Genomic DNA, 15,732 nt, shown 5'->3' on the forward strand with positions numbered 1-15,732 from the left:
TCAAATCCAGCGACGCCAGGTACTCTCCTTTGTGAACCAATACGATCACCAAACACAGGGTTTCCATCCGAAACCAAGGAACATTTAGAGCTATGTTTACCTTCTTCAAATCTAGGATTGGATGGAACGTGCCCTCTTTCTTGGGGACTAGAAAATAAATTAAATAACTGCCCATCTCTCGCTCTCCCAGGGGAACAGGCACAATGGCCCCGAGCTTGCGAAGACAACCTGTGGTTTCTCGCACCAACCTCTTTTCTCGATGAGTGCCTGGGGAGACAAACCAATCTCTTAGCAACCGAGCAAATTCTAAAGCATAACCTTGACATATCACGTTTAAGACCCACTGGTCTGAAATGATATTGGTCCACTCCTCGTAGAACACAGCCAACCGGCCACCTATAACTGGAACTGAGAAGTGGACCACCCTTGCTTCATTGTGCAGATTTGGCTCCTCCGCGGAGGGAAGAGCCATCTCTGCCCACCCTACGCCTCTGAAAGGGCTGGTTCCATGACGGTTGCCTAGCCGAGGACTATCTCTCAGAACTTCCTGATGCTCTGAGTGGCCGAAACCACTGATTCCCTCTGAAGTAGGAACTGGAAGGAAAGGAGCCTTTCACTTTCAGCTTATCTTCTGGCAATTTATGGACCTTTTCTCCTCCAAGTGTTTACCAAAGAGGAGAGCTCCCAACTGGGACTTGGACAAAACATCAGCCAACCAGTTCCTCAACCAGAGGAGTCACCGAGACTGCCAACATCATAGTCCTGGAGGAGGTCCTGACGAGATCATATAAGGCATCCGCACTATACGCCACTACGGCTTCCAGACATTCTGCTTGTCTCATCTCCGATTCAGACAAGGACCTGTCAGCCTGTAACTGCTGCACCCAGTGTATGCTGACCCTCAACATAAAACTGCTACACACAGCATCTCGAACACCAAGAACCGACACCTCAAAAATCTTTTTGAGGTGGACCTCCAGCTTTCTATCTTGAACGTCCTTCAAAGCTGCAGAACCGGCCACCGGGACCTTCAGAAGCTCAAGTACATCCTCTGACAAAGGATATAACTTATCCATGGCTCTACTGACTTTCAGGCCTGTCTCAGGAGCATCCCTCTCCCTAAACAGCAAGGTGCTAACTGACGTGTGCAAAGAAAAAGATCTTGTGGGACTCCAAGGCCAACCATGACCGGGTCCACTGCTCCCTCTCACGGAACCTTATACCTAGTTCCTGCAGAACAGCGGGTATAAGGGGAGCCAATTCCTCCTTGTGGAACAGCTGTACCACCATGGTATCATTGCCATCGACGGCCGGGTTCTTTGATAACCCTTGATCCGGATCTTGATCCACCAAACTGAGATACGAGAGCCGAGGGTCGTGCATATGCAGATCATCCACCCCTGAATCCTCTGAGGAGCTTTCTGCTGCGGGCATCAGTGTTTGGGTTCCTGGGACACGCCTAACCCTTGTGGTCCTTGTAGTCCCTGAGGGCTTGGGCCTCTTCACAGGTCTGACTGAAGCCGCCTGATTAGCCTTGCGCCACCCGTACTTCCTGGCTTTGTAAGCTTTATGCAAAAGAAGCACAAAATCCAATGAAAAACTAGAAGAGGCATTAGAATCGCCCTAGGAGCCCTCATCAGTGCCTGAAGAGGGCCCTCCAGCATCTGGACCACCCCCGGAGGTGCCTGCCACCAGAGACAAAGTCGAATGGAAAACCCCCTCCCCCTCTGTGGCCCACACAGCATCCCTGAAACTGATCAATATAGCCACTGTTCCCGCGTTCAGCGGGAAGGGATCGCTGACGGGCTGCCGCGCCAGCAAGAACCTCCCAGGCTCATGGCGCTGAACCTTGCCTAATCTCTGCCGCGCTCCCCGCAAAGCCCATGCCACTGGAGAGGCACCGGGAGAATTTTCCATTGTGGGATAGCCATGCGCCCAGGCCGCGCAGTGTGGCATGAAAACTGCCATTGGAAGGCGGGAACAGAGCCGAAAGGCGCAAGAGGTAGGGTAGAATAGAGAGCTGAATGAATGCTAAAACAGCTGAGCTGGAGTAAAGCGGTGCCATCCCACAGCAATTACCTACCCATTTCTTTTCCCAATGCTCCTGCTATTTATTAAACGTTTTGTTGCGGCGGTTACTACCCCTAACTAATCAAGCTTGATATTTCACTTGGATGCAGCTCCATCACTGCTCTCTGCATTAATGGTGGGGGTGAAAGGGAAATAGAACCAAGGGTGGCTAAGAGCCAAGAGAAACAGATAAGTATGAAAGGAAAGATGTGTGAAGCTTGCTGGGCAGACTGAATGGGCCGATTGGTCTTCTTCTGCCGTCATTTCTATGTTTCTATATGCTTTGTTTTTTTTAACAAAACTTTAATATACAAGAAAGAAGCACTTCCCTTAAGAATGGCTGCAGGCTCAGGCTGTCCCTCAGGGCGATAGAACTGGGACCCCCAGTTGTCAGCCCTGTCCAGCGAAGAAGGGCAGAGCAATAAAGGGTCCTTGGTTATCTCTGTAGACTTTGTCTTCTCTATTTTTTTTTTATTCAGACTACAGGCTTTGCACCTTCGCCATCTGCTGGAGACAGAGAAATGGAGAGGAAGCAAAACCCAGAATTCTGGACTGATCTGGGTACATACAGGGAACATAAATCTATTATATATATATATGCACTTATCCTTCTGTGCATATGAGCTGGATAGGAGATGGCATTCTTATTAAAGGAGGCATGTGTTGCTTGAAATGATCAGGTAAGATTGACATAAATGCCTGATATGGTTACATCCTGTCTAGAAGCACTTTCAGATCTATTCCTCCTGCACAATGTCAGATGACATGGCTGGAGAGGGATATTAACCCCTTGTTGTCTCTGTTGGAGGATGACATTCGGCTATCAGTCCTCCACAAGGTTCCATATAAGGCAACACATGTTTTCTAAATATCTTATGGCACTTTTACCTTAGTCCGCTACAACAATCAAGGAAACCCAGGAGCCAGAAATGTAAAGGAATCATTAAAAGGAAAACGACAAAAGTTTAGTATGCAGCTGGCATATAATTGAATGAATTCATTCATTCATTTAGTATTTCAACTTAAAGATAGTGATACCCCAAACAAAGCAACGATCAAACATTACTAGGCTTCGCAATGTCCATGCTAGTTCCTAGTACCTTTCCAGAGTCCAGGAAAAATTTAAAGCTGAGGCAGGTCAAAAAAAACTTCCAAATCTCATATTACCCAATTTAATAAGGTAATTTAAGAGATAAAGTAGAAACATTTCTGCACCTAAAGTTTTCACCTCTTGGCACACATAGCCAAAAATAATTTTCTTCTCCTGTGTGACTCTACAAAGGTCTGGGAGAACCCAAACTTTATGACCCAATGACACTCTGTTGCCAAAAAAATTTGCAGAATTAACCCCGTGTCATCCCCAACCATTACCAAACAGAACTTTAACCCCGCACATAACCCACAATGAGAACCCTCAATAGTCAAATAAGCGTTAGCTGTTATATTGTTAAGATAACAAATCACTTTTATTTTACAATGTTATAATTTTATACATTACAAAACCTTACTTTGCTGTAATTTTACAATGTCTCAATGTAAAGATAGTATGACCTGTTATCACACTATCTCACTAGATATTATATAAACCAATGTGATACCCTTGGGTGAATGTCGGTATATAAAAATAAATATTCAAACACAAGGCAATTAATAGAGTAGCCCTATGTGACTCCTCAGGAAGCAAGTCCTCTAACAGTCCAATAATATCCAAACTGCCTAGAGTTTATTGGGTTTTATCCTGTATTTCCCCCTGTTTGCTCTTCACTCTCCTTGTAGGCATATAAAATCTGTTTGCTGGGGGCATAGCTTTTGATGAAATCTTCAATACCTCCAGCACATATTTCTTAAAGATATCTGCTAGTGAGCAGGAAGCTGTCTTGGGGAAATTTTAAGCAGTGCAGATTGAATTATTTAGACTAATTTTCAAGAGACTCATTCTTAAAGTAAATAGCTGTTTTATTTTGTGCTATCACTTCATTAAAAACTCTCTAGTCTCCTATATCGAACCCAGCAGGTTCCTCATGCTCCAATAGAAATGTGTACTGTGTCTGTTCCCAAGAGTTCACACTAGCACGTAAGATAAGAATACCCAAGAACATTTGGTAATAGACCCCAGGCTTTCCAAGGTTGACGATATGGAGTTAAAGGTAATTACTGCTAGTATTGTAAGAGGACTTCTCCCCTCCTGATTTGCAGTCAAAGAAGCCAGGGAAAAATTCCAGGGGGCCTGCAGTTGCCCCCAGATCTTCCTCAGAGACACCGTCCTGTTTCTGCTGGCTCCAGACCAGGCCCTCCTGTCATAGCTGCAGCAGTAGTTGCAGCTCACCCAGATTCCTCTTCTACAGATGGTTTCTTCACCACAGAGAGAGAAAATGGAGCCCTCTCCCCTGAAGGTAGTGCTGGAATAAGTATCATTGATGGTCACCAATGCATTTATCTGTTTGTATCACTTCATACACCTTCCAACAACGATGAAATACCATTATCAAGCAGAGTCAGGGAGATTAATCCAGTCAGGTGGTCACTCCCTCTACTAGTTTCAATGCTGGAGATTGTAGGTCTGCCAATGCTCCAAAGCATGAAGTTGTCAGTTGTAACCTCCAAGGAAGAAGAAAGCAAGAAGGACTCTGAGGATCTTTTTCCTCATGCTATGGCCTTCAAAAAAAAACAAAACACTGAAATTCATAGGCATGCTCGTGCAGCTTTCACTCTATCATCTTGGACCCTGAAAATATTTTTGACAGTCCTTTTGAGCTTCCTTCCCTTTAACTTCATAGGATGGGACAGAGTATGGCTAAAGATGCAGATGCCAGGGAAGTGTGTCAGCTAAAAAGGCATGAGGCCATGCAGGCATTGGAATGTAAGAATAAAGATTTTGAATTGGCATCAAAATTTGACTAGCATCCTTGCTTGGGAGCAAGTAGAGGAAATGCAGGAGTGAGTCAAGGACAGTGGTAGATTAGGTGAGCTGTTGAGTTTTGGAGCCAGGAGTCTAGCAGACCAACAAGAATAATACTTCAGTAATACAGAAGCAAGGGTCATTGCAGTCTGTGAACCATGGGAGGGATTGCCATGCTGCCTTTGAGGCAGACTTCAAGTGCACAATCTCAAAAGGAAAGGTGGATGTCAAAAGCAATGCTTGCCCTGTTTTCAGTGGATGTAAACTTTTAGCTGAAAAAGGAAATGGCATGATCACTGGTGAGTGAAAGCTAGGTTTAATGAATTTTGAAGAAATGGTGGTGGTTGAAAGTAGAACAGATCTTGGCTATGTGAGGAATAACGGAAAAGAGCATGATGAGACAATGCTAAACTTTTTGGCAGAGTCTGCAAAAAGGAATACTATAGAATTGATTGAAAGAAAGTCATAAGTGGGGATGAGGGATAGAAGATTTACTGGAGGAGAGGAGCACCTCTGTTAGAGAAGTTAGTGGTTGACACAAAATTTCATCTGCATGATATCTATTGCGTGTTCTCGTGCACATCTCTCATATTCTATATGAATAGCCCAGATAATTGATTAGTTCAAATGGCATGCAGATGAAGACATAACTAAATTTTAAGGCAGAAGAGACGCTTCCCTATAAGTTTGCTCCTCTTATCTGTTTCAATTTTGACCTGTCTCCCAAAAGAGATGTTTTAATATGTGTGAGACTAGGATTAAATGATGTGGCTAGTGCATTTAGCACCTTCATACCTTAGTGTAAAAAAAGCAATACTTTAGAACTGGACCTGAGACTTCGTGGGTGACAGGTTCAAGGGTCAATTCCAGTGTTTATTGGAGTCTTTACTGGGTGAATGCCTCCTTCAGCTCAAGAGCTTCAATACCATGTTTTGTTAGCTGGCCCAGGATTTGTGAGGTGTGGAGACCATGCTTGTTTACTGTGGCCTCTTTAGCTATCAGATTGGGGAGTTCAAGTCTCAGTATTGTGCAAGGGTTAGGATAGCAAATAAGAAATGCATTGCTTGCAACTTGTACAAATCTTTGTAAGTTGTTACTATATGCACACCCCTTTCAGAAACAATTTATTTCCACCTGACACAAAATATCAGTGAATGGTCGCACAAGTACACAAATTGTACCCATGACTTCTTGATTCTTTCGAAAAAAAGGAAATGAATATTAAGAAAATCATTTAATGCTTTATTTTTACAATAGATTCGCGCTGCCAACCTCAGTGGTGACTGTTCACTCTGGAATGAAATATTAAGATTTAAATTTGGATTAAAACAGCACCATCAGGTAAACATGTTACTTGATTGTAAATAATAATTGCTTTGCCACAAAATAATCTGATCCACATCTAGAAGCCCACATTGCAAGGTAAAAGTAAAATGGTTTATTATGTTATTCTTCTTTTAACCCTTTTGTCTCTTGGCTTTTCTGGCAAATTTCTGGCTTACATTTTCTCTTACCTCTAAATTCAAGTTTTATGTTAGTGGCAACTACTAGATGTGCCAGTTCAAAGTCAAATTCAAAGCAGGTAGATTTCATAGTGTTTGAATTCATCAACATTCTTTGTTCAGATTTGCAGCAAAAATCTGATCGCTCCACCTCTCCCAGAAAATTTTGCTGAGATCCACATAAATCCAATGAAAGTTTCAGCTCTTATTTCAAAACAGAAAAGTCACTTACTAACCGTTCACCACACATTTTACAGTTTCCTGTATGCTAAGGCAAAAATAAACTGTAGATATCTGTTTTTGTTGAGGAGCCATCCTTCAAAAAACATTAAAATATGAATTCAAGTAAGTGGAAGAACACATATACATCCAAGTACAGGCTAAAACAAAGAACATAGTTTTGTATAATTTTACATAATTTTCTTTTTTTTTCCTTTGTTAGGGAGTAGCTCCATAGTGTTGTAGTTTAATCAAAATAACCAAATCATACCTGCAGCTTAAGAAAGATCTTTTATTTTAGATAAAATATTGGAATAATCCAGGAGAATGCAAAATTACCAGCAAGGTAATTTAGAAGCAGTCTTGAGGCACATTGTTTACACAATAGGTTAAATCCAATTTACAGACCAATGAGCTAGTTTTTGTTTTCATAACATTTTCCAAATTGGGTGACAACACAATATGGTATTATATTTTTATCTCATATATATTAATCAGATGGGATTCTTGTAAATCATGTGATTTCTTATAAATTGAGCCCTGAAAACAGGAATGAAACTTAAGACTAAACTCAACATACTTTTTGCATTTCAGCATATTTTGTCATATCTGCAACCTTCAATGATTCTGCTAGTCTAATCAGTGTAAATTCACAGTACAGTATTAATAGCTTTATAGGAAAAACCTTTTCAAAGCACCCTAACATTAGAGCCTTAGAAAAGAGGTCTTGAACAATAAGAGTTAAACCTTATATATGCACTGAATGTAAGCAATTTATTGTGAAAGGAGGTTATAGCACCTTAAATAACTCATGTGAGCGAAATCAACTATTTTCTTTGCGTCTGGACAGATGAATCCAGAACTAGTGGGTTGTGCACCTCTACCAGCAGATGGAGACAAAGCAAAGCTGACATCACAGCATATATACCCCTGCAGTGGCATTAGCCCACCAGTATTCTGCAGATTGTGGCCCCAGATTGGCCCAGGAAACCATGGTATGCGGATCTGTGAAGGCTCTTGGTGGACTCGCGCTTCTGGCGCACGGAAATCTGCTGTGGCAGGGGCCTGTTCTTCAAGAAGATCTGATTCAGTATGGCCCTTGAGAGGGATCGCTTACTGAAGAGTGGGTATTCTAAAGCAGTGATCGCCATTTTGCTGTGTGAGAAATTTTCCACTTCCTTAGCCTATGTGCGGATTTGGCAAGTGTTGAGGCTTGGTGTGAAGATTGAGGGGTTGTTCTTTGTTTGGTCAAAGTCCTCATTTTGAAATTTTTGCAGGATGGATTGAGTAAAGGGTTAACCCTTAATTTCTTAAAAGTACAGGGGTCAGGTGAATGGTGGACCCTTTTCGGCTCATTCAGATGTGACCCGTTTCTTGAAAGGAGTAAAATATCTTCATTCTCCCTTGCGATTCCAATTCCTTAGTGGACACCATATGGTTCTGGATTTTCTAGTGAATCCTACGCTTTGTCCAATGTGTAACCTCTCCTTGCAGTTACTGACCTTGAAAATGTTTGTTTTTCTTGTGGCAATTTGTTCAGCACATAGATATCCTTAATGCAAGCCTTGTCTTGCTGGGAGGCATTCCTTCAAGTGACTCCATGGTACTGTTCCTTCCTTTTTTACCAAACATGGTTTCAGATTTTCACTTGACTTAGTCCATTTCTCTGCCATCTCTGGACAGGGAAGGAGATGCAGAGGAGTATCGCCTTTTATGGCCCTTGGATGTCAAGAGGCATATCTTGAGGTATCTGGAGGTTTCTAAACCTCTCAGGAAGACTGATCGCCTGTTTTGTTCTCCACGGGGGAAGTAAACAGGGTGAGCCGGCTTCGCGGGCTATAATAGCTCGCTGGATTAAGGAGATAGTCATGGCTGCATATGTGGATGCTGAGTTGCTGTTGCCTAGTCAGGTCAGGGCTCATTCCTTTAGGGCTCAGGCAGTGTCTGAGAGGAGGTTAGATTGTTGTCTCCCGTTTGACATTTGCCGAGCTGTGATGTGGTCCTCCTTACACACTTTTTCCAGATATTATTGTTTGGATGTGCAGGCCCGGGAGGATGCAGCCTTTGCATGTGTGGTTTTGACTGGACCGCAGGCAGCCTCCCGCCCTGTTCGGGAGTCGCTTGGGTACATCCCACTGGTTCTGGATTCATCTGTCTAGACACTAAGAAATGAGAAATTACTACTTTCCTGATAATTTCCTTTTCTTTAGAATAGACAGATGAATCCAGCTTCTCACCCTTGGCTGCCGAATAATTGTGCTATGGTCCTCCTACAGGGCTATGTGTCCAGGGGTTACTGGTAATTGTTAATCCAGTCTCTAGACTAGTATTAAGAACATGCCATACTGGGTCATACCAAGGGTCCATCAAGCCCAGCATCCCGTTTCCAACAGTGGCCAATCCAGGCCATAAGAACCTGGCAAGAACCCCAAAACTAAGTCTATTCCATGTTACCGTTGCTAGTATTAGCAGTGGCTAATTTCTAAGTCAACTTAATTAATAGCAGGTAATGGACTTCTCCTCCAAGAACTTATCCAATCCTTTTTTAAACACAGCTATACTAACTGCACTAACCACATCCTCTGGCAACAAATTCCAGAGTTTAATTGTGCGTTGAGTGAAAAAGAACTTTCTCCGATTAGTTTTAAATGTGCCACATGCTAACTTCATGGAGTGCCCTCTAGTCTTTATATTATCCAAAAGCATAAATAACTGATTCACATCTACCCATTCTGTCATGATTTTAAACACCTCTATCATATCCCCCCTCAGCTGTCTCTCTTCTCCAAGCTGAAAAGTCCTTTAGTCTTTCCTCATAGGGGAGCTGTTCCATTCCCTTATTTTGGTAGCCCTTCTCTGTACCTTCTCCATCGCAATTTTATCTTTTTTGAGATGCGGCGACCAGAATTGTTCAGAGTATTCAAGGTGCAGTGTCACCATGGAGCGATACAGAGGCATTATGACATTTTCCGTTTTATTCACCATTCTCTTTCTAATAATTCCCAACATTCTGTTTGCTTTTTTGACTTCTGCAGCACACTGAACCGATGATTTCAATGTGTTATCCACTATGATGCCTAGATCTTTCTTGGGTAGTAGCACCTAATATGGAACCTAACATTGTGTAACTATAGCATGGGTTATTTTTCCCTATATGCATCATCTTGCACTTATCCACATTAAATTTCATCTGCCATTTTGATGCCCAATTTTCCAGTCTCACAAGGTCTTCCTGCAATTTATCACGGCTTGTGATTTAACTATTCTGAACAATTTTGTATCGTCTGCAAATTTGATTACCTCACTCGTCTTATTTCTTTCCAGATCATTTATAAATATATTGAAAAGTAAGGGTCCCAATACAGATCCCTGAAGCACTCCACTGCCCACTCCCTTCCACTGAGAAAATTGTCCATTTAATCCTACTCTCTGTTTCCTGTCTTTTAGCCAGTTTGTAATCCACGAAAGGACATCACCTCCTATCCCATGACTTTTTACTTTTCCTAGAAGCCTCTCATGAGGAACTTTGTCAAACGCCTTCTGAAAATCCAAGTATACTACATCTACCGGTTCACCTTTATCCACATGTTTATTAACTCCTTTAAAAAAAGTGAAGCATATTTGTGAGGCAAGACTTGCCTTGGGTAAAGCTATGCTGACTTTGTTCTATTAAACCATGTCTTTCTATATATTCTGTGATTTTGATGTTTAGAACACTTTCCACTATTTTTCCTGGCACTGAAGTCAGGCTAACTGGTCTGTAGTTTCTCGGATCGCCCCTGGAGCCCTTTTTAAATATTGGGGTTACGTTAGCTATCCTCCAGTCTTCAGGTACAATGGATGATTTTAATGATAGGTTACAAATTTTTACTAATAGGTCTGAAATTTCATTTTTTAGTTCCTTCTGAACTCTGGGGTGTATACCATCCGGTCCAGGTGATTTACTACTCTTCAGTTTGTCAATCAGGTCTACCACATCTTCTAAGTTAATTCTTTGTCTGAGCTCAGTATTTCCTGTTGCCTGGAATGGTTATCTTTTAATCAAGTTTTTGTTAGTCTATCCACAGTTGGCTTTTACAGAAAATACTGGAAGGCTAATGTCACTGCAGGGATATATCTATATACTGTGATGGCAGCTTTGCTCCATCTCCTTCTGCTGGTAGACGTGTATAACTCACTGGTTCTGGATTCAACTCTCTATCCTAAAGAAAAGGAAATTATCAGGTAAGTAGTAATTTCTCAATATGCAAAATGTTGGTAAGGTTCCACTATGAGCTCAGGACTATTTGAGGTAGATAAATATGTAATCCTAAAAGGTATAATTAAGGTGCGATTCTCGTTCTCCCCAATCAGTTTGTGATTAAGTGACTTGCAATCTCGTCAGGCTAATACACTTGGATACTTTGGCTGATGCTGTTCACATTGATCAGCATTAAAGCAAGCAGTGCATGTAGAAAATTCTGGGAGGAAGGAAAATAAATGTGGCTGGTTTTTGCTAAATATCCCTTGCTTTCTTGTTTGAATTATAATGGATCAGTATGTTAGCAAGACAAATTGCTCTGCACTGGTGTCCTCTAATGCAGTTTTTTGAATTTTATATGATAGCATTAGAACATTTGAAGTGTTAAGTACCGTTTTCCCTCTTGAGAGGGTATTGACAGATAAGGATCATTTAGTTCACTCATTTGCCCATTTCTACCTGCTTACTATATTGCCAGAGTTTCTTTTTAATCTCTAGTTTTCTCTTTTCCTTGCCCTGCCACTAAGATTCCTTTTGAGTTGCCCAAGTATGCTAAATTTCTTTCACATACAAAATAGAACATGTTTTATGTTGGGGATGGTTTACTAATTTGCTTTTATTGTTTTTTTGTCATGAGATGGTCTTTTGACTTTTTAAAATGTGAATGAATCACAAAAGTTAGCTATTTATATTTGGACCAATGATTTCATTTGTTTATCTATGACTACGGAGCTAGTTCCTTGCAAAGTTTAAAAAACAATTCTGAGATCTGATGTAAAATGACATTTCTTCCTTTAGCATATAAAGTATATGTGTTATATTCACTTGAATTCATTTGCTCTATCAACAAGCAGAAATGAGTCAACCATAACGTGTGGGTGTTGTAATCCAACACGGACTCGGCTCTCAAGCATTCAGTAAAAAGTATTGCTGAATATATGCAGGAGTTCGCATATGCAGTTGCTGCCTTGTGAGCCCCTCAGTCTTTTTATCCAAGCCAGCACACAAGCATATTTACCAGTCTATATTGAAAAATTATTTGTCTCTATTTTGCAGATCTTTTTCTCTCACTGCCTTGGCAGGCCCTCAACAAAACTTTTCAGTTCTACCAAAGAGAAGGAAAAAAGGTAAATTTTTAAGAAAAAAAGAAAATGGAGACACCCAAGGCCAAAAAACCTGCAGTTCGCAAGTTTAAGAACTGAAGATGTGGGCTTCGCATGTCCATCAGACACCTATTCTGTCTGCTGTCACTGCCCAAGTCCAGATCTTGATGCTCCTACCTGTCCCAGTTATGGTCGGATGTATCTGAGGGTTCAGCAGTACCATGTCTGGAAGATAAGAGCTTTGTGTAAGACCCTGAAGCCTCAGCACAAGAGCAGGCAGCAGAGCTGCTCTTTCTCTGGGAGTAAGGGATCTTTAGACTTTCGGCGCCAGAAGAAGCGTCAGTCGAGGCTGGATTCGATGTTTTTCTATTTCTTACAAGTCAGAGAAGGCTTCCCCCTATCCCGACCCTCGGATCACAAGAGATTCCAGCATCAGGAGGAAATCCTCACCATAAGTTAGTGGATTCTCCTCCTGCAGGGGAGTCTTTTCACAGATCAAGGGTGAAAAGTGAACTCTGTCCACTCTGAGTTCCTTCTGAATGTTTCCCCTCATGACCAGCGGATATCTCCATCTCATTTGCTTTCATTATCGAGGTCATTGCTAAGTGTTCCTCTGTGATCAAGACATGAGGACAACTCTACGGGGGTTCCATCTGATACTCTTCTAAACCCAAGAACGAATACCTTTGGGCTCCTTCAGTTTCTTCTCCTGCATATTCAATGGTTCTCCAAGGACAAGCAGAATGGTAGTCCTCACACATGGGTGACATCATCAGATGGAGCCCCGGCAAGGAAAAATTATGTCAGAGTTTCTAGAAATGTGACTTGGCACACTGAGCATGCCCAGCATGCCCTATACCATGCGTCCAGGTGGGATCCCTCTTTAGTCTCTCTTTTTCCATGGAGCTGCAGCATCATGGTTGGTGAGCTCTTTTCGACTAGTTTTGGAAAATGTTTTCTTATTGCTTCTTTTTGCGTTTTTTTTCGACATTCAACGCTGTGTCCCTCTAGGCCCATCCCGGATAGCGTTCCTAGTCAGGGTTTTCATCCTTTATCGGTAATTTTCGTTTTACGGTAAATTCCCCTGTGGCAGCAGTGCTTCGGTGCCCACCGGCCACTGATACCCATTGCCATCGATTTTGATTTTGCGTCCCTTTTATTTTAACCCTTTATGGCCACGACTGGTTTCCGGTACGCCCTCGATGTCCAAGGACCATGTCCATTACGGACCCCCATGAGACGTGTCCTTTGCCCAGGAGCATCGCATAGCATCCGGGATTGCTGCCAACATGCACAGATAACCCCAAAGGGACATTGTCTTTAGCTAGACAAGATGGAACAACTCTTTGGGTCGAGGAAGACTGAACCATCGACATTGGTGGCATCGGCATCGAAGGACCTCAGAGCTGCACCAATGGACACCTTGCCATCGACATCAGCAGGACCATCTGGTCCATCTGTGCCATCAGCTGATAGGGGAGCCAAAGACCGACCACCATCGAGCTCCTCTAGGCCGAGGACATCAGGATCCTCCTCTGCCTCAGCACCAGGAAAGGACCGTGCCGAGCATCGAAGGAAGCTGAAGAAGCATCAGCACTAGTCCCCATCGATGCACAGTGCTAAGCATGGGGTTGCACTGGTGCATGCTATGATGCCCCCGAAGCAACCCCACAATGAGGAGTGCAAGTCCTCCATAGGTGCTGGGGATCCGTGGCGATCTCCACCATTCCTGATGCAGTCATCGATCCGCCTTGCAGCCACTCCCCTCCCTTCCAGTCTATGTTAGCTTCAGCAGTGTTCGAGGAGGAGCTTGAGCAGTGAGTCCAACTGGTAGTGGAACCACTACTGGAGAAGCTCAATGCACTCATTGGTGCATTACCGACCCAGCAGGTTTTGTTTCCTGGGCCGGCATTGATGCCCTTCGGGGCACCAGAGCTTCCCCCTATCGATACGGTGGTCATTACCGGTTCCCCGGAGGAAGAAGCTCTGCCCAGGCTGGTGGAGTCGCCAAGGCCTGTAGTCCCCGTCCAGCTCTACCGGTGCCTGCACCTCTGGATGAAGGCCGAACGCCTAGGCCCCCATCCCCTATTACTTACAGTGAGGATGAGGGTCCCTATGACCCTTGGGGGGATGACACCACAGAGTCTTACTCTGAGGGCTCTGAGGATCTCCCAACAGACCCTTCTCCTCCCGAAGAGTGAAAGAAGTCTACCTGAGGACCTAACCTTCTCAGGGTTTGTGAGGGTGATGGCAGACGCCATCCCATTTCAGTTACTGATGGAGGAGGATGCCAGGCACAAAATACTTGAGATCCTCCAGTTCTTGGAGCCTCCTAAAGAGATTGTGGCGGTCTCGGTACACGATATCTTTAAGGAGTTGCTGCTGAGGATATGGGAATAGCCCCTCACAGTGCCTTCCGTATATAAGGCTGATAAGTTTTACCTCATCCAGAAGACTTCTGAATTCAATTAGCGACAGCTGCCTTACCAGTCGGTGGTGTTTGAATCTGCTCTCAATGAGAGCCAAGCGTTCTCGGACGCATTCCTCGGCACCCTCGAGGAAGTACCACAGAGTGATGGATGCTCTTAGGAGAAAGGTGTTTCAGGGAGCCATGCTCATTGCCCACATAGCATCCTGTCAGCTCTATATAAACCAGTACTCGTGGGAAATCTGGAAGCAGGTGCAGGAGGTAGCCAAGCAGCTGTCTCAGCAGCAGCAGCAGGACACCCTCATGTTGCTGGTGCATAAGGGCCTGAAGTGCAGAAAACATGAGGACCTAGCGACCTACAGTGTTCTAGAGATGGCATGGAGGGTCTCTGCAGCAGAAATCGACGCCCGCAGAATGTCATGGTTGCAGGCCTCTGATCTCTGTCCGGTGGTACAGGAACGTCTCACTGATGTGCTATGTAATGGGAAGAATCTCTTCGGAGAGAGGGGTGAGGGATGCAGTGGCCCAGTTCCGGGACAATCATGAAATCCTCCAACTCTCCACCAGCACTCCAGTCTTGTCCTCCTCGTCTAGGAGGTCTGCAAGTTTGTGGTAGAAGATGTCTTTCTTTCGCCAGAGGAAGTACTATACGTCACCCCCAAGCCCCAGACGGCACCTCAGTCAACTCCGGGGACGGAGTTTTGACTGGATCATAGGGAGTCTAGGCCAGTCTCCCGTACCAGAAATATTGGACTTGCTGGTTGTGGGCAGGCTGCAGTTCTTCACAAACCAGTCGCCCAGTATAATCTAGGACCAGTGGGTTTTTTCCATCGCCCACCAAGGATACCAATTGAACCTATTTGGTGTCTCGCCAAATTGCCCTCTCATTTTGGGGGATGGTAGTGCATCAGGAGGTACTTCTAACGGAGATCTCTTCCCTCTTAACGGCCAGAACAGTCGAGCCTGTTCTACTGAAGCAAAGAGAGCAGATATTTTATTCCAGATACTTCCTGATTCCAAAGAAAACAGGAGGACTCTGTCCCATCCTAGACCTAAGGGCCTTGAAGAAATTTGTCAAAAAAGTACAGTTCAAGATAGTTTCCCTGGGCACCTTGATTTCCCCCCCCCCCCCCACCCCCCCCTCCCTTGATCTAAAGGATGCTTACACTCACATCAAGATCTTCTCCATTCACCGGAATTATCTCCAATTTGTGATGGGAAAACACACTTCCAGTACCAGGTGATGCCATTCAGGCTACCATCTGCCCCAC

General features: G+C 43.7%; 1 protein-coding gene across 1 annotated transcript in view; it reads left to right on the top strand.

Moving 5' to 3' along the window:
• ATP23 (ATP23 metallopeptidase and ATP synthase assembly factor homolog) overlaps nucleotides 1–15,732 on the top strand; it is a 48,876-nt gene that overhangs the window by 19,930 nt on the left and 13,214 nt on the right. Inside the window, 1 exon segment of the mRNA XM_029615883.1 lies at nucleotides 6,227–6,310. Coding sequence (XP_029471743.1) covers nucleotides 6,227–6,310 — 84 coding nt within the window.

This window comes from Rhinatrema bivittatum, chromosome 9, assembly GCF_901001135.1.
Source record: "Rhinatrema bivittatum chromosome 9, aRhiBiv1.1, whole genome shotgun sequence".
Lineage (NCBI taxonomy): Eukaryota > Metazoa > Chordata > Amphibia > Gymnophiona > Rhinatrematidae > Rhinatrema > Rhinatrema bivittatum.